The 23,782-nt window shown below is 49.7% G+C and overlaps 1 protein-coding gene across 1 annotated transcript in view; it reads left to right on the top strand.

The window, feature by feature from the left end:
- Window positions 1–23,782, top strand: part of RYR3 (ryanodine receptor 3) — a 586,345-nt gene that overhangs the window by 405,240 nt on the left and 157,323 nt on the right. The window contains exons 30-38 of the mRNA XM_044392456.3: window positions 2,194–2,402; window positions 4,022–4,197; window positions 5,100–5,136; window positions 6,637–6,800; window positions 9,559–9,724; window positions 16,090–16,176; window positions 16,579–16,805; window positions 18,244–19,039; window positions 21,582–21,782. Coding sequence (XP_044248391.2) covers window positions 2,194–2,402; window positions 4,022–4,197; window positions 5,100–5,136; window positions 6,637–6,800; window positions 9,559–9,724; window positions 16,090–16,176; window positions 16,579–16,805; window positions 18,244–19,039; window positions 21,582–21,782 — 2,063 coding nt within the window. The remainder of the gene's footprint in view (window positions 1–2,193; window positions 2,403–4,021; window positions 4,198–5,099; window positions 5,137–6,636; window positions 6,801–9,558; window positions 9,725–16,089; window positions 16,177–16,578; window positions 16,806–18,243; window positions 19,040–21,581; window positions 21,783–23,782) is intronic.

Genomic DNA, 23,782 nt, shown 5'->3' with positions numbered 1-23,782 from the left:
AGTGCACACGTCCTCTGCCCTGGGACATGACTGTTTAAAGCGGGGGCTTCATCCCCTGGAACACCCACCCCTTCACTTGCACACTGGCAGCTGGTCCATGAGTCAGAGTGTGTGGGATCTTGTCCCATTTTGTTACTTGCCCTTCTCATGACCTTGGTCAGGTCCATTAGCTCCAAGTCTTCAGTTCTGTCCTCAGTAAACTACTGTCCGCTTTGCTGGTAGCTTAGGAATGAAGAGGAGCCCAAGTCCCTTAGAAAAAAAGGCTTCCCACACACATTGCCTGTTTTCCTTCTGCATGTGTCTTACATCGCTATGGGGTCTGTGACTGGACGTTATTGGTGTGACTTGAGTTATTGAGAAGTCCTCATCCTGGCTTCTTCCCACTCGGACTTCTGTGCCTACCACGCATGCATTCCACCACCCAAGTCAGTAGAGAAGAAGAAGGGAGAAGACCGATGTTCTTAAGATGTCCTGTCTCTGCTGACATCAGGGCAAGGCTGCTTTGTGATCCTGGCTCCAAGTTATGGCTACTGCGGTGGCAGTTTTCTGGGTTGTGTTAGCCCCTTTAGCAGAAGCCAAAATGCGCTCTTGGGAGTAACGATGTTTTACAGCAGAACATTCACTCCTCGCTAGTCCATTTTTGTCCCTCTTTGTAGAAGTCCCTTGGGATCAGGATAGTTTCCTTCCTTTACATCTTCTCCGAGTGCATCGCAGAGCCCTCTGTTCCAATGGGGACCCAGGAAATGTTGCTAAGAGGCAATGCTCATTCCACCTGATTTCCAAGGGTCCCTTATTTGTGAAAAATCCCTGTCTTCAGAAAGGACATGGTTTCCTCTGTCACGGTCCCTGGCACAAAAATGCCAGAAGCATAGCACCGCACCGGAGGTTGCATGAAGGGGTGCTTATCTGAGCTGTCCGTCCCCCTGCCCAAGGGCCAGGCCACCTCCTACTCTCAGTGCTCGGCATCCCTGAGCAGAGGCTCTCTGTTAGCCATCACCCACATTGTGCTCACATTGCATTAAAGCTCTCAATTGAAATGATACCGAATGGTGTCAAATAGCGCCCTAAAGGAGCTGATAGTTTCTGAAAGCACCCAACTTCGCCTGTGAGCGATGTACTCCTCACCTCCGTGACTCATCTGCATAGAAACTTTGTGGCTCAGGTAATGGGGCATCAGCACTGCCTCTAGGAAGAGCGGACTGTGTCCTTGGTTTCTGTGGACAAAAGCTCTTCTTGTTGAACGTAAAGTCTCCTAAAGTTGGACTTTAAATTTCCCCTTAAACACTCCCGTCTTAGGGGTGACACCAGTTTTCTTTGTAGGGGTTCTAGCCCCTGCTTTAGCCACTGGCCTCAGAGCCCTTCCTCCCCTCCCAAGTGCTCTCACGATGCCTGCCTCCCACACCCTCCCAGGATAATTAGTGCTTTCCCAGCTCTGCTGATTTGTAGGTCCACAATTATGATTTATAAATATCCCACAGACAAGAACGGCAAACAGTTTGAACCTCTGCTCTGGAATATTCTGAATGGCAGGTTGTTAACATGACGAGATGCAGGAATAAGCTTGGAAAGAGACTATAAGTATAGGAGGGGAAGGAGGAACTGCCCACGGCTCCTGCTGGGAAATCTCACCTCCTGCTTGGGTGGGGGCCATAACAGCAGGCTAGGGGCACGGCAGTTGTAAACAGTATTTTGTAAACCAGCAGAGTCAGTGTTCAGAATCAGACTCGAAACAGGAAGAACCCTTAGACCACCCATTTCACTGGGAAGATGCTGAGACATGGGGCTGTTTGCACCAAGTCCTTCTTTAGGCTCCTTGTGTTCTGTTCTTGGCAGCATTTAAAATTTCCCAGGGCCTGACATCAATTTTAACAAAAGCATAGATAAAGAATTTTACTTATCCTCTTACTGGCTTTACTTTTCCAACTGATATGTATTCACACCTTAAGAATAATCTCAGTTGGATGATTGTTTCTCCCCCAAATCATGTTGAACCAAAGTCAGTTCTCTTCCCCAGACACCAATGGTAGCCATAGACTCCGTGTGACCTCCTGTTGAGTCTGTGTGCCAGACAAAGGACCATGTCCCATCTTTCCTCCTGGACTCGGAGCTGTGAAGAAAGCCAGGGTCTGACTGGCTCACAGCTTCCTGGGATGGTCGCATGGGCTGAAGCAGGCTCTCTTCACCATTCTGCAGGCTTTGTGCCCATCTGCTCTCTGGGACTTTCTCAAATCGGCCGCATGAATCTCGGGATGGATGCCAGTACCTTCAAGTTCTATACCATGTGCGGCCTCCAAGAGGGCTTTGAGCCTTTTGCCGTCAACATGAACCGCGACGTGGCGATGTGGTTCAGCAAGCGCCTCCCGACGTTCGTCAATGTGCCAAGGGATCACCCCCATATAGAGGTAATGTTACACACTGCGGGTGGCCCCGGCAGGGCAGGTGGGCCAAGGCACTAAGCTCCTGCTAATGCTCCTGTCAGCAGGCAGCTGCTTACCTAAGTCCGTGCCCTGGCTGCCTCCCAGCCGCTGCCTCACTGGCCCTCAGAGCTGTAATCATGGGCATGTTTCTTGGGGCAGCTCAGTGGTGTCTTGCAAATGGCACCCACCGTGCAGAGACATCCTTGCAGATCGGTCCCCGGGCCTTTGGGCCACTGTGTTTCCTCCAGATATTTCTGTACTTCTGTGGCCATACGAGTACAGTATCCAAAGACCTTAAATGTTGTTTTCCTGAAAAAGTTCAGTACCGGTACTCAAGATGGTATGCCCCAGACCTAATTCTGTGCTCATAACATGGTGTGTTTTAGGTCTTATTTATTTCTGCAGCACTACTTCCAGCACTTTGAGCTGACATGTAGTAGTTGATGATGATACGCTCATCTTATAGGAGGGAGCTCAGAGGAGCCAGAAATTGTAAGGAGCCTGCAGTGGGTCCTGGTTCTACGTCTGCTTGCTCTGTTTGCTGGTACCCACCATGGTTTTATTCTTGGGGGGTAGGAGAGGGGGCTAATGGAAAGTCAGGCAGATCAGCTCCCTTGAGGCATGAGACGCAGTGGCTTGCTTCCACCTGACGGTAAGTTCCCTTAACTCGCCTTCCAGTGCACACCCAACAAGCACCAACCCTTAATCCTCTCCTTTTCCCCACAGTCTTAAATAGTAGGGACTTTTATTCATGATTTCTACCTGATCAGCACTTGAGAAGGCCGGCTCGTAAAGTTTTAGAGGTCAGGAACCCCTTTGACAAACTGATGGAATCCAGAGACCCCGTTAGAAAAATACATAAACCACAAAAAAATAGGTAAGTACACTCAGAGACCCCAGGATAGGAACCAATCTCTAGAATGTAGGGAGATACTTAGACCATAAGGAAATTATTAGTAGTATAATCTTACTTTACTTCCTCTGCCCCCTCCCCCAGCAAACACACACATTTTAAAAACCCAGTTTTGCTCTTTCCTCCTCCAGCTCCGTCCCTTGCAGTGCTGTGCCCTGACGCTGAGAATTCCCCCAGTATTTAGAGGTGCCTCAACACTCAGGCGGACTGCGGCAGGGCTGGGAAATGTGCCAGGTGGGGGTCGACCCCTCCGAGGGAGCCGTGACGTCTCTCCTGGAGCTTTGGGCTTTCTGCTGTCTTTTTCCTTAAATAGTCTCTTGCCCACTGACAAGGGAAATCTTTGGAAACATTTTCTCCTTTAGCCTCTAGCCCCCTGACCTGAAAGGTCATCTTCGGCGGTTGCCACGCTGCATCCTCCAAATACCACCCCCTGTTACACCTGTTCTCCACCCTTGATCTTGCAGAAAACCCGGTGGGCGTGTCCTGAAAATGCTCATTTCTCCAGCCAGAGGCAGATCTGTTATTTTCTGTGGAGCAGGGTCCAAGTAACAGAGTAACAGTTTGGTTATCACTGGTGACAACTTTGATAGTTCGCAGAAAGCCATGACGCATGGAATAGCAATGAGGGGAGGAGGGCCAAGGTCAAGGTCAGGCCCTCAGTTGTGTCAGGTAGGACCCATGGTGTTTCCAGGTGGTGAGGATCGATGGCACCACGGACAGCCCGCCATGCCTCAAGGTGACTCACAAGACGTTCGGCACACAGAACAGCAATGCCAGCATGATCTACTGCCGCTTGAGCATGCCCGTCGAGTGCCACTCCTCCTTCAGCCACAGCCCCTGTCTGGACAGTGACGCTTTCCAGAAAAGGTGAGGGCGAGGCCCCCGCTCTCGGAGGTTCTCCTCGTGTGTGCTATGAAGTTGGCTTTCCATCCCTCTGTTTCTTACTCTGCCTGAGCACAGGTGGGTAGGGTTCTCTCTGCTTTCAGTCAGGTGAAGAAATGAGAACGTGTGTGTACACACGTGTGCATACACACGCACGTGGGGGTTGGTGCGCTGTGTAATCAGGGGACCAGTCAAGCCAAACAGGGTCACATCCAGTGGAAACGTTTCTGCTCTTCTTGAGCCCTCTGGCTCTCAGCGTCCTCGCAGCCTACAAATCCGGTGTTTCTGGAGTAAAAGGAATATAAGTACATGAGAGGGTGCAATTATTGTTGCCTTTGTGTGAAACTAAAAGCCTCTAGAAGCAAATACTGCCGTCTTTGTGTAACTATGGCCAGTGTCCAGCCCTGCAGCCGTGCGACTTATAAGTACTATGACTTCTTCCTTCCTAATAAGGGGCATGTTCCTTGCTGTCTTTCTTTCCTTTAATGTCTATTTCTAATCGTTGATGGATGTCTGCCCTTCTGGAGCTGTCTTGTCCGGATTTCCTCTAGACTTTCACTCTCTACCAGCGTTTAACAAGTTCAGCTGCCTGCAAGAACAGGACAGGGTATTCAGGGGTATTCCTGCCTACATTATCTCAATCTTCCCTGCCTCCCCCTAGCTCTGACTTACCAGCCGGGCTGAAAGACGAGTGGGAAGTCACCGCCTTGGCTTGCAGTAGCAGATTACAAATGCCCAAGTTCCAAGACCAATTGGGATCGCTCATGTATAGGAAATAGTTTTCTAAATTTGCCTTCATCATTAAAGGTAGATCATTGCCTGTCAGAGTTGTGGAATTCTCTATACGGCTGAATAACTAAAACATGGATTATCTCCCCCCCCCCCAGGAAACAGATGCAAGAAATACTCTCTCATACAACAACAGTAAGTAAATGTGCTCAATTACGGTTTTAATTATTTGATTCTTTGCTGTGCCTGGTAATATGCCCCTTACAGCAAAGATCTGCCTAGAGATCCTATTTAATTGCCAATTACTGTGTCTTTTAATATCCATCTTGATGCTTCCAGAACACATCTCCGACATTCCTCAAATGGGGAAAAAAAAGACAGTTACTCAGTACAAAGCCAAAGCTCCACCTGGAGCTCCTAATTGGGCACCATTGTGTACTTGTGCCCATTGGCCACCAGGGACCAGCGCTGCCTTTCTGATTGAAATGAACGTGGGATTGGTTGGGGGGGGGAGGCTCTTTCATTTAATCCTTTTGTTTGTTCTTTTATGTAAACTTCTATGAATCAACTCTCCCATCTCTCCGAGCAGTGCCAGGAATAATGTTGAAAGCAATCAAGTGAGAAGCAGGAGCAGGGAACAGTCCAGATAATGGAAGCTGATTTGGTCCCGTTTCTCTAGCTAGACAATAGTCAGAAAGCAACACTTGCTAATTTCTTTCTCTCATCCTTCTTTAGCACCTGACCCCCCCCCCCAAAAAAAAAGTCTTTGGAAGAAATGCACGTCACCCCTTCTATAAAGTTACCCCTCAATCCCAAGGTGGTGGGTTAAGCACAATCAGGAATAACACTGTGCTACAGCATGTCACACACTGCCTGTGTGCAGGGCAGGGCACAGTGCATGGGACACTGCGTCCCCTTCCCACTTCATTCCCACAGCGGCCCCACGAGATGGACAGTACGATGCACTCTGAAACCCAGGTCAAATGCCCTGCCCAAAGTCACACAGTTGGTAGCTGCCAGTGGTAAGAGTCAAGCCCCAGTTTGTCCGGCTGACCCTTTTATCTCCTAATCAACAAATTACAACAGACTACACGTAAGAGTAACTTCACTGAGAACAGCTGTGCTCAGTTGCATAAAGCGAGGAAGCAGTCCCTTACCTCGGAGCTTTAGCTATTAGCCTAGTGGGACCCCTCCCCAGTCATAACGATGCCCACCGAGAACTGTCGTTCTCAACACGGGCTGCCGTCGACCGATGGCCAAGCACGGCACCTGTGGCCACCATGTGGGCTTTTTCTTTTGCAGCGTCTTTTTCACAACTTTCAAAACAACAGCAACAAACACTTTGCACTTCCCCTGTGCTATCTCTGAGGGCAAGGGCCGTGCCCAGGAGAGGGTGAGGGTTCTGTGCGGGCCATTCTGAGTGGCGGCCCCCTGCTTTCATCAGGAGCATCTCTGGGCGAAGGGTGGTAGATGAAGTGCTCCACTGTCTCGGTGCTAAAGCACCGCAGGAAAGGGAACGATAAGGAAGCCAGGTTCTCGAGTCAGCCCTTCCTGAGCCTGGAGTGCGGCTCAGCTCAGCTCTGGAGCAGTGTGCGCTTTTTAAGAAAAGAGGGCCAAGTGGGCTCCGGTATTGGTTCTGTCAGGTCTGGCCCCCCAGCTGGGGGCCACTTACTCCACTCCGTGGTCTCTCCCCAGCAGTGCTACTACGCAATCCGCATCTTTGCTGGACAGGACCCTTCCTGCGTCTGGGTCGGATGGGTGACGCCAGACTATCACTTATACAGTGAAAAGTTTGACCTGAATAAAAACTGTACGGTGACTGTTACTCTAGGGGATGAAAGAGGCCGGGTCCACGAAAGGTAAGGGGGCTCCCAAGGGGCGGGGTCAGCCACCAGGCTCCTCACTTCCCCCTACCCACCAGCTGTCTTCTTTCCCCTTCCACCCAACACCCCCAAAAAAGGAAGTGAGGCACACATCCCTGTGTCTGTGTAAAAGGAAGTGAGGCACAGGCTTAAAATCCTTCTCCGAACAGGCAGTACCGTGACAAAAGTGTTATTAGTGAAAATCGAGGGTAATTTCATCACGTGTGTAAAACATGACCCAGGGATGGGAGATGCAGATGGCCAGTTGGGAGTCTGTCCCCCTCAGACACTTCTCTGTGAGTTCTGGGTAGGCCACCATTTCGGCAACATCAAACAAGCCAGAGAAAAATCCCTGGGTGCCTGAAAGTAGTCGATTCAGAAGAAATAAAAAGATACACCGCATCACATAGCAACTGGTCGGCTCCGAACTCCTCATCCTAAAGATGGACGGGGTCTGAAAACATAAAGGGAGTAAAAGAGAGACCGCAGACTCATGAATAATAACCACTGTTGGAAATCAGGGACCTTTGGGAAAGCGTGATTAGTGTACCCATGCCTCCCACGGGTCTACTGAGTCGGGAAGGGTGGGGAATGCCACCAGGGAAAGAATCTCTGGCCAGTGGTGCCCCAAAGGTGACCCAGGAGACCAGGTCTTGTGTCCACCCAAGTGAGACTTAATAGAGTCTTTCCCAAACAGCCATGTTTGGTGGTGTAATAAGTTGTTTCTCAAGCTGACCTTTATCCCTACAAAGTCAGGAACGTTTTGCAGCTGGTGTTCTTTCAGTGCTCCTGGCTCTTCAAAGACTGGTGGCCAGAGAGCTCACGGAGCATCGCTGTGTTGTGCAGGACTGCGGTGGGAAGGTGGCGAAGAGCAGACTCTGGAAGCAGACTGCCTGGGTTTAAAACTGGGTTCCAGAACTTACTAGAGGTGGGACTTTGGACCACCTAGCCTTCCTGGGCCTCAGTTTACTCATCTATAACATGAGGATGATAGTTTGAGTCTCATAGAGTGATATTAGGGTTAAATGAGATAATACATAGAAAAATGCCTACAACAGTGCCTTGACCCAGACACTGAATAAATATTTATTACCACCGCTGAATGTCTATCCTGTTGCAAGACCCAGAAGAGATGCAATAAACAACATCCAACGTCTTGTTGGGTTGGGAAGGAAGCGTGCGAAAGCAGTGGGAAGTCTTTGCTCTTTAGCCAGAGCAGAAGGCAGCCGTGTCCATCCCAACTGGGTTTATTGCTCGAGTTTGCTGGCTCTGCCACACCAGACAGATTACATGATTTATCTCAGCCTCAGTGACCACATTTATTTTGAGAACCAACAGGTTAGCATCTAGAACAAGACCCAGGAGGTGGTAGGTACTTAGTATTCTTAGATCTTTGTCTTGCGTAATAAGAAGTAAATACAGGATCGATTTTCAGTTTGGAGGCATTTCAAATTTGGGTACTTTAAAATATGACCAAAGTGTGGCACTTCCCATTCCCACAGCTTCGATACAGTAGGAACGGAATTCTGTAGTAGGCTTCAGTGGACTGAGTACTCTCATCCCTGATAGGGTGGCTAATTTGGAAGTCTAGCAATGACTGTCACTCTTTGGAAAGGGCATCGTGCCCCAGTCCTGCCTGAGGGGCATTCACACTGAGAAACCAGCCCCCTGCTGCCCCAAAGGAGAGAAGATAGGAGAGGAGGTGAACAGATGCTCACAAAGCGAATTTCCGGTCTCGGGGAAAGTGTTTGCTTCTAGAGCTGGAAGGACCCTCGGAGAATGCCGATCAAACCTTTGACTTTCCAAGGTCAGATCCGATTGGCCTTAGGGTGGTGAGAGGGGCTACAGGAGAGCATCAGGTATGCAGTCGCTCTCTTGTGTGCTTGAGAAGAAGTATTTTTATGGTATTTCGACCAGCTGGTTCCTCGAGTGTTGTGCACCAGGACCGGGCTTAAGAGAAGACCGAATTGTCTGTCTCTTGCCCACAGTCATGGTGACGGGCTCTGAGAATCACCCCTGCCGCTGTGCCACTTCTCCAGAGTCCACGCAGGATTTTCAGTCTTTCAGTTGAGGAATCAGACTTGGGAGCCTCCGTGTCTTTTTGGCTATTACCCTTGGCTTTTAAATATAAATGCCTATGATGGAGTTTACGCTGTGGGGGAGGAGGTAGACAGCCAGCTGAGAAAGGCACCCCAAGTTGGTAGTTACTGAAGAGCGCAGGGAGCAGAACTCCAGGGGGAGGGCCGGGTTGAATCGGTCAGGGAGGTGGGTGGGCCTCAGAGACCACTTGCGACCTACTTTGCAATGTGCCCAGGACTGCTGTCCTAAGGAGTGTGGGCCTCAGTTTTCAAATACGTTACAGCCTTTTTCCCTGACCTTGCGGATTTTTGTTCCTGCCTTTTATACCACATCCCTGTGTAAAACGGCCTGTGGTGGCCGCCCTCTCTGTACCCCGTCTCCTGTCCTGAGGAGGCAACACCATCCCCACGATCTCGTTCAAAAAGGAGCCAGGAGACAGGTAGCAGAACAGTATGTTCTTTGGACCAAAGTATCCTGATAGATTGCCACATCCCTAAATTGAGTGCTCATGTCTGAGAAAATTGGGTTGAAGCTGAATGAATGTATTTAAGAAAAAAAGTTACTGGGGACTGACTGGAAAGCATCATTGGAAGGTTTCTGGGGCATTTCGTTCCTGGACCTTGACTGCACACCGTCCCAGTCCAGATTCTGTGCTTTTCCTCTCTTTGGCTTCTAGTGTGAAACGCAGCAACTGCTACATGGTCTGGGGCGGGGATATCGTGGCCACCTCCCAAAGATCAAGTCGGAGCAACGTGGACCTGGAGATCGGCTGCCTCGTGGATCTGGCCATGGGCATGTTGTCCTTCTCGGCCAACGGGCGAGAACTCGGCACCTGCTACCAGGTAAGGGTGGCTCTGGGTCCCAGCCAGCAGCATCCCCGGCCGGCGTGTGTACGGCTCTACCCCTCACTCTCCGTATTCAGCGTCTCCACCACAGCATGTGGGGGTCGTGAGCCCCCAATGTTCACAAGCCATCCAGGAAAAGAAACAGGACCAAAATGACTTCATTCTTACAGAGAGGAAATGGGAGGAAGGTATCATTATTTACTGGTTGATCAGATAGCCTGGTCGTCTTTCTAGAAGATAAGAAGGCTTTTCCTTGGTGATGGTCTCTAATAGGTGATTCATTTATTCTGTGAACATTCCTTGTGCAGCTTTCATGTTACCTGCACTATACAAGACACAGAACCCAAAATGTGAGCAGAGAACTCCTTGCTTTAAGAAACTTCTGTGCTCAAAATACAGACTCATAAAAAATGACTAATGTGCCAGGGTGTATTCCTTTTGCAAAAGGGTCGTTCTCATCCTTATGCATCCCTTACAGGATCCTTTAAAAGTGCATTTGTATAAATGATGTGTTTCATTGACTGTGAGCTCTGATAGAACTACTCGGGAAAACCATCAATTGCACATGTGTAGGCTTACCCATCATTAACCACAAAAGCTTTACTCTTTGAAGCAGGATTTTCAGCCTTGATAGCCAGGTAAACTTGGGAAATGCCACGTATTATATCCTCTTTCTGATGTTGGCAATGGACGTTAGTGCAGGGCAACTTTAAAAAACACTTTAGAGAGAAACCCTTCTAACCAAGCATTTCTCATGATACTTAACCAAGAAACTTTTTTTTTTTTTTTTAACTTTAACAATAGTAGTTTTCTCTAAGTCTGGAGTTCTACAAAGCATATCTGGAAAAGGCTAAATTAAATTTAATTTCTTTAAATTTCTATGTTCAACTTTCTCGATACTCCCAGGGTAGGTATATGGAGAGTGTCATCCGAGTTCAGAGAAGGACGAGCTCACCTCTATCAAGAGTGGTCAGGGAAATGTTCATTACAGAGAAACCTTGATTTTTGAAGCAAAAAAAAAAAAAAAAGAATTCTTCTGTGAGAGCGAGGGGAGGTATAGAAAGGTTGAAGAATGGTACATGAGATACCTTCATGGAGATAGAGCAGCACAGGGTGTATTTGAGGAACAATGGCCAGCCTAGTAGGGGGCCTCTACGGTGAGCGCTGAGAAATTCATCTGGAAAGATAAGGAGCTATTGACAGGAATTGAGGAGCTCCTGAAGGTTTCTGAGCAGAACAGTGACACACGGTGTTTAAGGCAGCTTAGCTAACTACACCAGATAAAAAGCACCCCACTACTGTGTAAATGGGTAAAACCCCAGATTCTAAGTCAGCCCCATGGTCCAGCCTCCAGCTGAAAAGCCTCTTGACAGCCCTTTGTCAGGCCTGTGGTTGGAGAGATGGGCTCTAGAGGGGAGAGGTAAAGTAGCCGCCCCAAATCTGAATTGTTTGGTGACCAAGAACAGAGGGACCAAACCCTTCCTGGGTTCCGGGGACAGCATGCCAGCATGGGGGCAGCTGCCTCCTCTCCAGCCCCTCTCCGTCCTCCCAGGGAAAAAGTAGAACCATCCACACCACGCAGCAGGCTCTTCCAGCCCCTGGGGCCCAACCGGCCATGCCCAGCAAGAGGCCTTTGCAAAACCAGGCTTCGAGGCAGAAAGTAAAGTATTAGCCTTCTGGTACTTTCTCGTGATTCCACCCCCTCACCCCCAAGCCCCTGAGAAAATGCTTATATACATCACTGCTGTCCTTCAGAATCCATTAGCTTTTTCCCATTAACTTTTGAAATGAGTTTGACTGAAGGGTCCTCCCCGAGCTGCAGAGAGCTCCGAAGCCTCTAATAACTCTGAAGGCTAGCCGGGCTTCCGAGGTCCCTAAGTAAATGAAGAAAGAGGCCCGGGCCTTGGCAGCTGGAGAGACTCGCCTGCCTCGGGGAAGAGCCGGTGCCGTTGAGGAAATGTTACAACAGAGAGCAGGACCCCGTGGCCGTTTGTATCGGGCTCTCACCGTGGTTCGTGGGTGACGTGGGGCTGGTCCCTTGTCTTCTGGGAGCTGCGAGCTGGCACCCGCCGCCCTGAGAGGCCTTCCTCCGCTGCATGCGTGCCCATCCTGCTGTCCCTGCTCGGTGGCCCCAGCCCTGCACCCCGCCCCGGGGCACCATGGTGGTGAACGGGAGGGTGCCAGGGCTCAGCCCCGGGAGCCCTCAGGAGGAGGCTCACAGCCGGCCAGCCCCCTTGTCATTCCAGGCGAGACACTGCCGTGTCCAGCCGCGCATCTGCTCCCCTGGCAGTGGGATGATGGTGACTCTGCAGCTGTGGCCATTTCCATTTTTCAATTATCTCAAGAGGCACAGGGCAGCAATATTTACACACTGGCTTTCTGTTCAGAAAGGACCAGTAACCAGAATAACGAGGGGAGTGTTCTCTCAGATGGTGTTTCTAGACTGCCACCCCTGCCCCGTTAAATAACTGCTATGCAATTGGAAAACCTTCTCCTGTCGCACTTTATGTAACCATGGGAGGAATGAGAAATGAATGTATGTTCAAGAGCTGCTCCTGGGTTATTGCCACCCCAGCCACACTGCTCTGAGAGCAGAGCCAGCTACAAGACTAAGATTGACGAGGGGGGTTAGCTTTCAACTCAGGCCAGTCCCTATGCCCTGACTTTCACACATAATCAGAAATAGAATGTCTGTTATTGCCAGGACACAAGAGGTCAGCCAGTGAGAAACAGGTACCTTAAATACAAGAGGAAGAAAAACCCGTGGCACTTCCCCAGCAGCCTCAGATCTGGGCTGGTCACATGACAACAGAAACTCCCCATCCAGAACATCAGCTCCTTAAGGGCAGAGGCCAGCTCTCCAGTCTGTTGCCGTCCCTGTGCCCGAAACGGGACGTGGCACCCAGGACGTGCTTGCAAAGTATTTGTTGCTGAACTGGCCAGCTCGCCTGGGAGACCACTGTTACCGTCTCTTACTTGCTTCTTAACAAGTTACCATAAAATTCACAGCTTAAAACCAATACATGTATTATTTCACAGTCCTGGAAGTTTGGGTTCTCTGCTCAGGCTCTCAGCAGGCCAAAATCAAGGCATCCGCAGGGCCAAGCTGCCTCTCTCCGGAGGCTCTGGGAGGAATGCACACCAAGATCGTTCAGGTTGCTGTCAGGGTCCAGTGTGGTTGCAGACTGCGGTTTGAGGTCCGTTTTCCCTTGCCTGCCCTTTTCCTTCTCGCTCCTTACCTCTCTGCTCCCAGAGGTCCCCATATTCCTTCTCAAGTGGCCCCTTCGATCTTCAAAGCCAACGAGAGTGGGTCCTACTCTTCTCATGCTTCAGTCTCCCCAACTTTGCCTTCTGCTCCCAACAAGAGAAAACACCTTTTTTTTTTTTTAAAGATTTTATTTATTTGAGGGAGAGACAGAGAGAGTGTGTGTGAGCACGAGCAGGAGGAGGGTCTGAGGGAGAAGGAGAAACAGACTCCCCACTGAGCAGGGAGCCTGATGCGGGACTCGATCCCAGGACCCTGGGGTCATGACCTGAGTGGATGGCAGACGCTTAACCAGCTGAGCCACCCAGGCGCCCAAAACGTCTGCTTTTTAAGCGTTCATGTGACTAGATTAGGTCCACAAGGTTAATCTCTCCATTTTAAGTTCAACTGGTTAGTGGCCTTACTTCCATCTACAGAATCCCTTTTGCCACGTACCATATGCGATCACAGGAATAACCCCAGGGGTCAAGAAGGCCTTCTAGGATTCTGCTGTCACACCCCCGGTTGCCATTTTTATCCTCCTCTACGCCCATCGTGAGCCCACACTTGTGTGTTCTTTTTTGAGTGCTTGAGCATAAAGTTCTGTTGTTCATCGTGGTGGGAGTACAGTCTGCATGGTAGAAATCAACCCGTCCCAGGGCGTCCTAAATGCTTTCAAAGCTCCTCCTCTTCGCAGGGGAGTTTGAGGAAGTTTGCAGGGACCAGTCCTAAGGGACTAGAAAACATACCACCCTCTTGAGCGTGTAGGTCCCAGTCCTAGTGTGACTTCATTCAGTGTAGAAAACCTTTGGGCTTAAAGCACGTAACTGCCCCATGAGCTCAGATTCATGGGCTTCTTGCCCACGTGAAGTGTCCCAGCCACCAGAGCTCTGCTCCCTGAAGCTTACAGTGACTTGAGCGGCACAAGTTGTTCTAGATGTCACGTATCAGATATCTGAGAAATCTGGGGGCAGCCCAGGGAGGTATCAAATGAACATTTCCTATTTGTGTCTCTCCTGGCTGCAAACTCAGGGTCTGGCACAAAGCAGACACATAATAGGTACTAAATCACTATTCATTAAATGTCCTTTACAAAGCTTATTCCAGACATGGCCAGGCAGTTCCAGCAGCTCCATCCCCACCTTTCGGTTTTACGGGTATTTCTCCATTCATATCGTCAATGGGTACCTGAAGCATTAGGCATAATCCAAGTGTTTATACCTAGCATGTGAGCCCCTGCCGCGCCCTGGGATGGGGTCACTGTGTGCTGGGCACAAGTCTGGTTTAACCAGTCTGATGACCTCTTTCATCATGAGCAGGTGTTAGCCCTAGACCACGTAGTCGTGTAAGTCACTCAGCCATAAAAAGTGTGTTCTTTTATAAATCTTATGTCTAAATGCATCAAAGAAATTCATTATTAAAAGGAAGCCTGTAACCAAATACTGTGACAAAAAGGACCCTCTGTGTTCGTTTTCTATTACTGCATAACAAGTGACCACTGACATAATGGTCTCACAGTTTCCACGGGTCTGGAGCGGGGGGCCGGGGGCTCAGCTGGGCCCTCCACTCCATTTCACAAGGCTGCAATCAAGGTGTCAGCCAGGCTGCATTCTTTTCCGCAGCTCAGGGTCCTTTTCTGAGCTCATGTGGTTGCTGGCAGAATTCAGTTGCTTGCGTTTGTAGGTTTGAGGCTCCATTTCTTGATGGCTGCACCCAGGGGCACCCTCAGTCCCATGATACCCACTGAAATTTCCCTCACGTGGCCTTTCACAGGCTCTGTGACAACAGGGTAGCTTCCTTCTCCAAAGCCAGGTGGAGAGCCTTCTCTCTAGTCGGCTGAGATACAGTCTTACATAATGTAGCCAAACCAAGGGAGTAACATCTCTATACCTTTGCCATATTCTGTTTTCTAGAAACATGACACAGGTTCTAGGGAAGGGGATTGTACAAGAGAGCGACTCACTGGGGGCCACCTTAGGGTCTGTCCATGATACTCACCATTCCCTAACTGCCAAGAGAGTGGCAAGAATTTCCTAATGTCTGTATTTACTTAAAGGCAAAGGACTTTGGCTGGTAGAATTAAAATCCCCTTTTTTTTTCTTCCATGGTCTTCCTAGTCTGATTAAAAACCCTCAAAGTGGGCAAGTGATAAATGGAGTCCCTGCTGTCATAAATAAATCCACACTCGTCACCACAGTGGCAGCTAGAAGACAGTCAGTGAATCCCACGCTATTTAACCTAAGAACTAGAATCATAAAGAGTGAAAAGGAGGTGGAGAGAAGTCCAGAGGAACCAAGTAAAACGGGGAGGTTTTAAGAAAAGGAGACAGGCTCTGGAAACAGATTCTTATGTTATTCCAGGGAAACACCTGCCTATAAACAAGCAGTTCTCAACCAGGGGCGTTTTTCCCTCTACGGGACATTTGGCAATCTTCAGAGACTTTTTTAGCTGTGTGAACTGTAGTGGGGGTGGCGAGTTCTACTGACATCTTCTGGGTAGAGGCCAGGGATGGTGGAAAATAACCTACAACGCACAGGACAGCCCCTACACAAAGAGTTACACAGCCAAAACTGTCAGCAGTGCTGAGGTCGAGAAGCCCGGCCATAAGACACCCCTTGGGCTTGCTTGATCAACGTCCCTTTGCCTTCAGAAATAACACTGAAGTCCTTGCACCACCCTCCCTGATCACCTTCTGTGGGCAGGAGTGATGAATGGTGGTGTTCCCTGCGTGCCAGGTGTCTCCAGGCTCTGTGAAGAGCCAGGACATCACATTGTTGACCCGTAGCAGCCATTGCCTTTGGGGCCATGTTAGTAGCTCCCTGCATGTGCCTCTCCCTGTGAGCACTGGAGAAAGCTGTTGGCTGCAGTTAACAGAGAAAATGAAAGAATGGGAGATGATTCGGCCCCAAGTAGAGAGGGTGAATAAGGTGGGGGGCAGTGACAGTCGCTACCAATAGGCACCATTCTCAGAATTTCTGAGCAGTGGAGAATGACCCACCAGCTAGCTGTCCTCTGTCAGCTAAGGTTAGAATGGGGGTGTTGATTAAAACCCCCCATGACTTAGCCATCTGTGATTTTATGGTTCTGAGCAAACCTCCCGATGTGTTTTTGTTTCCAGGTGGAGCCCAATACCAGAGTGTTTCCAGCAGTCTTCCTGCAGCCCACGAGCACTTCCTTGTTTCAGTTTGAACTTGGGAAGCTGAAGGTATTGACCTGCCCCCTTATCCAAATAAAAGAAGGCAGCGTTGACCATGAGGGGGAATCCTAGGCCTCAGAAAACAGGGGAATCCCTTCTCATATACCACTTCACCGCCCCCCCCCACTAGGCCCCTATACTTGCTTATGAAATTCTTATGACAGAAGGTAGGTTCTCATTTTCCTTTCTCCCACTTCTGCTGGGTGCTGGAAGAATTAATTAATGCTAACATAACCCATTATGCAAGGTCTGAATTAGGCTGGTAAAGCTTTAGAGGTCTCAGGATTCATTTGTCTCTCTGTAGTTTATACTAACCATACTGGTGATCGCAGGCCAGGCTGTGTTATCCAGCAACTGCGCACCCGTGTTGCACACGTGTTTCCCTCTCACTGCCTTTCCGCCTTGCCCCAGAACGCGATGCCCCTGTCGGCGGCCATATTTAAGAGTGAAGAGAAGAACCCAGTTCCGCAGTGTCCACCTCGGCTGGATGTCCAGACCATCCAGCCCGTGCTCTGGAGCCGCATGCCCAGCAGCTTCCTGAAGGTGGAGACGGAGCGGGTGAGCGAGCGCCATGGCTGGGTGGTGCAGTGCCTGGAGCCCCTGCAGATGATGGCCCTCCACATCCCCGAGGAGAACAGGTAGTGGAGGGGCCCCCAGAGGAGGGGGCAGACCTGGCAGGCGGCAAGGAAAGGGAAGGAGCAGCATCCTCATGGCCAAGGGCTCTGCTCAGTCCGTTGACTTCCCAGAAACTTCAGTTTCTGTCTCCGCTTCTCACTTTCATTCTTCACTTAGACACAGGATATTCGCTGCAATATGCCTGCCACAAGCCTTCACCGTGGCTCCGAGTGCCTGCAGTCAGGAACATTTCCATCCCTTTAATTAAAAACTCCAACGTGACCCTGAAATCTATGTTATTAATGACAAGAATGGGGAAAATGAGGCATGCCAGCTTGCTTAGAGAAGCAAGAATGGGCTCCTGGACCCCTCTGGTTAAGGGGTACTCTTGGATTATGGCCTCTGTTCAATCCCAGCAGTCTCACTTTCTGGCCGTGGCCTTGGGTAAATAACTCATGTACCTTGCCTCCGTTTCTCATGATACAGTAAAATAAATGACCACCCAAAGGACTGCTGGGAGAAACAAATGAAACTGTGTAGGTAAAATCCAGTCGAGTTTCTGTATGTAGTAAGAATTAAATAAATTTTATTGTTAACATATCACCCCTTGATCCGTTGGACGAAAAACAAAGTAATGGGGGGTGGAAGGATTTGACACCCGTGTGGCAGCCGTTGAAGTATTGGGCTGGGTCATGGACCGTGCAAGGCAGACTAGCCGAGGGAAGGAGTGGGAAAAGACAGGGGTCCAGCCAAGTAAGTCAATTGCAGAGGAGGCTGAGATCCATGATGTGGAGCAAGACAAAACAGAAAATTTAAGCAGGGCAGAGACTATGGGCCCCCACAGATGAGGGAGCAACACACAGACTTCTAAATAGGCTTCTCAGGTCAGGAAGGAGGAAGTGAATTGATTATGCCCCCTGAAATCAGGTGGGAAAGTGTTTTCTCTCTGGACAAGAATGCACGTGTGTTTGTTGTCAGAGGAGGGAAAGCCCCGTGGATGATGGTAGATTGGATGGTACTGATGTTGTAGGTGACAGATAGACAGAGGGCTTCACCCCCATCTTCTAAGGAGCTCTTGTCAGAAAGCAGACGTCCCCTTATACCTACAACTAAGAGGACCAAGTCCCCTCTATCACATACCTGAAGGTTTGCAGTTTTCCAGTTGGGAGGTTTTCCTTAATAAGGAGGACTTTCATATTTGGGAAACCAGGTCTTTAAGTCTTTCAGACTTTCCAGACTCTTGTAGTTAGAGAAGGAGGATTATCAGGAACTGGGTTATGGACCAGAACTGAGAAAGGAATGATGACGTGTGAGGGAAAGTGGGGTAGAGGCTCTTTCATCCTTCTGTCCCCTCTGCCCTCGTTGAGTTGGGTGCAATCTCTGGGGATTCAAAGAGAAGCACTCCACTGAACTCGGGCATATTTCTCCCCGTGGAGTGGCTCACTGCTTGTCCCCCCACAGGTGTGTGGACGTCCTGGAGCTCTGTGAGCAGGAGGACCTGATGCAGTTCCATTACCACACGCTGCGACTCTACAGCGCCGTGTGCGCCCTGGGAAACAGCCGGGTGGCCTACGCCCTGTGCGGCCACGTGGACCTCTCCCAGCTCTTCTACGCCATTGACAACCAGTACCTCCCCGGCCTCCTCCGCTCTGGTTTCTATGACCTGCTCATCAGCGTCCACCTGGCCAGCGCTAAGGAGAGGAAGCTAATGATGAAGAACGAGTACATCATTCCCATCACCAGCAGCACCAGGAAGATCCGCCTGTACCCAGACGAGTCCAAGAGGCACGGGCTGCCAGGGGTGGGCCTGAGAACGTGCCTCAAGCCAGGGTTCAGGTTCTCCACCCCTTGCTTTGTGGTGACCGGCGAGGAGCAGCAGAAGCAGAGCCCTGAGATCCCCTTGGAGATTCTCAAGACGAAGGCGCTGAGCATGCTGACGGAGGCCGTGCAGCACAGCGGGGCTCACATCCGGGACCCCGTGGGTGGGTCTGTGGAGTTCCAGTTTGTACCTGTGCTGAAACTCATCGGGACCCTGCTGGTCATGGGGGTGTTTGATGACGACGACGTCCGGCAGATCCTCCTCCTGATCGACCCCTCTGTGTTTGGGGAGCACAGTGCGGAGACAGAGGATGGAGCAGAGAAGGAGGAGGTGACCCAGGTGGAGGAGAAGGCAGTGGAGGCTGGGGAAAAGGCCAGCAAGGAGGCTCCAGTCAAAGGCTTGTTGCAGACCCGACTGCCAGAGTCCGTCAAGCTGCAGGTAACTCAGTGCAGCCAGGTTCCTGCCCTTAAAAAGAGCTGCGGACGGTGACAGTGCAGCCTGGAGGGGAGGCTGGGGCTCAGGGCACCAGCCTCAACCCCGGGTGTAGCAGTGACGCCGAGAGAGCATTTCACTGGTCATGCTTGTTTCTGACGTGAAATATACTCCCTAGGTCAAAAGAAAAATACTAATCCTTACCAATAAGGCATGTGCTTTACTTTTAAGATTTATTTATTTATTTGAGAGAGAGTGCAAGCGAGCGTAGGGGAGAGGGGCAGAGAAAGAGGGAAAGAGAAACCCAAGCAGACTCCACACTAAGCATGGAGTCTGACATGGGGCTCGATCTCAGAACCCTGAGATCACAACCTGAGCCAAAACCAAGACTCAAGACACCTAACCAACTGTGCCACCCAAGCGTCCCAAGGCATGTGCTTTAGAATTGTTTTTATGGAACTAGTGATGGATTGGCCCTGATCTCACTTCTTACTTTTGGGACTAAATGGCTCCTTGGTGAGATCTGTCTGGAAAGGGGGAGGAGCCTTTGGCTGTGGAACAGACCGGAGGAACTGGCTCATAGGGCGGCCACACTTATCACCTGCTCTTATTTGTTGCCATGTTCTGATCACCGAGCCTATGGAGACCTGTTGCCCTGGCATTCAGGTCAACGGCCTTCTGAGCTAAGGAAGAGTCATGCTCACCTAAAGCTGCCCCCTGGGAAACCTCAGCATTTCCTAAGCGTAGTCTTACCAGGTGTAAGCTAGCATTGGTGATGCACTGAAGATGATAACTTTTGTCTTCTGGGCAGTGAGATAAGAGAAATGAAAATGAACAGAGCAGAATAGACTGTACCACAGAGTCAGGCTGGCTCGGGCATCCCTCAGCCACTTAGCAGCTCTGTATGCTTGCCAAGTCAGTAGCCTACCAAGGCCTTAGGTTTCCAATTTGTAAAATACGGATGATGATATAATAAAACATAATATTCAACTTTATCATTATAAAACACAGTATGAAATTATTTTATCATGAAACATAATAATCTCCAAATGACACTCTCTTACCCAATGTGATGGGATTGGTAGGTGGTCAGTCCAAACGCTGCATACAGAGAAGGATAACAAATTTTACCCAGTACCTTCAACAGTTTTATTAACACCTGTAAGTGTGCTCTTCTGATGTGGAGCCAAGACCTCTTCTTGAGTGTGAGTCCCCGACTGACGTGGAGAGGCCTCCCTTTTGTGTCAGTGACACCTGTCACACACAGCTTGATGTGCATCATGGCCTGTTGGGGGGTCTCTAAGAGACTGTGGATTTAGAGCTAATTGGAAAGCAACCCAAGCACAGACTACTTCTAGAAACTAATGATTTCCCCCCAGTTTTTTGTAGTTGTCTAACTCACACCCAACTTTTACTATTTTTTTTAAAAAAAACAACTTGCCTTAGGGTGCCTGAGTGGTGCACTCAGTTAAGCGTCCGACTCTTGGTTTCAGCTCTGGTTGTGATCTCAGGGTTGTGAGATCGAGCCCCGCATCAGGCTCTGCGCTCAGCACAGAGTCTGCTTGAATTTCTCTCTCCCTCTCCCCCTCCCCCCCACAGGTCCTCCCTTTTCTCTAAAATAAATCTAAAAAAAAAAAAAGAAAAGAAAACCTGCCTTTCACAGATGTTCCCTAGTCATTCACCTTGGTTGTCCCATTTCACCGGCACACGTTCCTTCTAATTAAATGTTGTCACTGTCATCACAAATGTGATGGGCATGTGCTCTGGGTCCCAGTGCGCCCGGCAGAGGCAGACCTGTGCAGATAAGCCAGAGACCGTCCTGCTGCCCAAGAGCACACCCGCGTCAGGGGCTCTGTGGTCTGTGCCCAGACCGCCTGGAGACTGTCTGTTAATCATGTGAAAGGTGAAGTGGAGATGGGTTAATAGAACTTCTGCTTTAATAAAAACACCTGGAACACACTGAGGTTTAAAGAAGGGAGTATGGCAAGTGCCCAGCACGGAGTCTGGCAAGTCGTGCTCACTGAGTTGTGGCTGTTGTGCTTCTTATTAGTAAAGGTTCGAATAGTGATAAGATTAGTAACAGTAACTGTCCGAAAGAACTAATGCCAGAAAAACAGTGCCAACAAACAAAAAGAAAGAAAGATGGAGAGAGGAACCAGAAGTCTATAGTACCCATCATCCAGAGCCAGAAGATGTCAGGAAGGATCCAGAACTCACCTGTGCAATTCAGTGGTGGTTTCCGCATAGAGGTGAGAGCCATGGAAGAACTCTCTTAGAAATGCTGTTCTCCCTCTCCACAGGCTGATTTATTCTGTCTTTGGTGAGCTCATTTTCCTGTTTTTCGCCGGGCCTTAGGATAAAGAGCTGGTGTCTGGATTCAGACTGACTTGGATTCAAGTGATGGCTCTATGGTTACTGTGTGACCCGGGGCAAGTCACTTAGAGCGCCTAAGTCTCAGTGTTACCCTCTGTAAAATGGGGATGCCAGCTGCTTCACCAGTGTACACCAAGTATTGTTAAATTAGCATAAATACACACTTGTGTTGCAGATGTGCGAGCTCCTCAGCTATCTCTGTGACTGTGAGCTGCAGCATCGAGTGGAAGCCATTGTCGCATTTGGCGACATTTATGTCTCCAAACTCCAGGCAAATCAGAAGTTCCGCTACAATGAGCTCATGCAGGCCTTGAACATGTCCGCAGCGCTGACTGCCCGGAAGACCAGGGAGTTCCGCTCCCCCCCACAGGAGCAGGTAAGAACCTCTTCCTGAGCCTCCGTGCCATTCCTCTGGAAGAACTTGAACCTCACGGAGCAGGGCACATGAAGCGCTTATGTGCCTGGGGCGGCCATGAGCTGTGGGTGATTAAATGATCCAGCACAATGCCAGGGGACAGGCCTGGTCTTATGCTAATGGCAATGAGAAACATCTGCCAGTTATCTTAGATGGGGAAGAAAACCCATCCCAAACTGCACATGGGCACGGCGTCCTCCCCTCCCTTGCTCACTTGCACCTGTTCCCTATCACTGAGTCAAAGACCACATCACTGTCAGGATCCAACTTTCACAGCAGCAGGGATCCGCCATTAGACAAATGTCTGTCCAGTCCTGCAGAAGTCACGACTGTCTGTCAGATCAGACCATGGTCAACCCTTCCCGATGAGTGGAGGTGCAGTCTTCCTCATCTAAGTGTCCTACAGCCCTTGCCCCATGACCATGACCCTCATAAACCTCCCAGCCCCCGGAAGCTAGGAGAACAGGGCTGGGCAAGTGAGGTCCCTTCTGTGAGGTGTTGTCTTCAGTCAGTACCCCCACCTTGTGGTCAGCCTTGCCCAGGTGGGAAGGCTGCTTTGAAGAGACGGAGAGCCCTTGTGAGCAGCTTGCAGAGGACAGGACAGGACAGCTGGTGGAACAGTAGTTTGCATTTGTCCCACTGCTTAGCTGTTCCCGTATATCCTGCAGGCTGCTTGGCCCCAGCGCCCTCAGTGTTCCAAGCAGAAGATCTTTCAGTGAAGAAATTTGTTTTCGGTCTCTGAAACCAGATCTTTGGATCTTATCTATATTGAATAAGCAGCTTAGCCATAAATTGTTGTCAGTATAATTACCACCATTTGGTATAATGGTACAACTAGATATTTATATTGGCTTAAAAATGAACCACATCTCTTGGTTTTTAAAAGATTCACTTGAATGATACTGGCCTTGAAAAAAGTAGGCAGAGCTTCTCATCTCTTTGCTGGAGGCAGAATGAGAAAGCCCTTTCAGTGGATGGGAAGAGGTAATTCGCATCACGCTGAGCGCTGAGCGAGGTGCAGTGAGCCTGAATTACTCTTGAAGGCTTTACAGATGTTGTCAGGCTGCCTTTAGACTGGCAACAGGTTTCCCATTTTGTTGGGTAAATGCTGACTCGTTTTGTGAATAATGGGAAGGGAGAACAAGGTGGTGTGTGGTCCTGTTCTGGCTTCCCCGTCACTGGCTGTGTGGTCTTGGGCAGTTGCCTTCCACGTCTCGGTGTTTTCAGCTGCAAAACAAGGGTGTTTGTATCTCCCTCCCTCCCTTCTCGTGAGGATCCCATGAGATAATACATTTAGATTGCTTAGCGGGATACCTGACCTACAGTAAACATTCTGTACATGCTGTCATGAGCTTCCATGTTGGGGGATCTGCATTTGCCTCATGTTCTATGACCTTCTGCCTGTGACTCACTTCTACCAGTGAGTAGAGTGTATGTCTGTTTCCTGAGGCATCTGCTTAACCCAGCTAGGATACGTTGTCTGTCTAACACTGTCCTCGTGGACATAGCTTATGATCCTGGCTCCTGGAAGCGCCATGCTGGCTCCACCTCTCCTCTCCCCTGCTGCCTCCTTACCTTCTTCTCTGCTGTCCCCAGGGCCTACCAGCACTTCCTCCTTTAGCCTTCCCAGTAATCCAATGGACCATCATTTCAGATTTGTTTCAGACATTTGTAACTTGAGAAATTCTTCCCTAAATGTGTTAAACCAATGACTCTTGGGCCGACCTCAGAATCTCCAGAAAGACTTAATAAAACAGATTGCTGATTCCTCCCCCCTCCGGGCTTCTAATTCAGTAGCTCTAATGTGAGGCCCAAGAATTTATACTTTTAGCAAGTATCCAGGTGACACTGATGCTGCTGGTCTAGGAATGAAATGAAAGAAGGGACACTAATTGCTATCAAATTCAGCTGTCCCACCTACTGCCCCTCTCAGTATTCATTTCTAGAAGGAACCTACTAGC

This window comes from Ursus arctos, unplaced genomic scaffold (assembly GCF_023065955.2).
Source record: "Ursus arctos isolate Adak ecotype North America unplaced genomic scaffold, UrsArc2.0 scaffold_36, whole genome shotgun sequence".
NCBI classification, from domain to species: Eukaryota; Metazoa; Chordata; class Mammalia; order Carnivora; family Ursidae; genus Ursus; species Ursus arctos.
The sequence above is the reverse complement of the archived record's forward strand: the minus strand, read 5'-3'. Positions and strand labels throughout refer to the sequence as shown.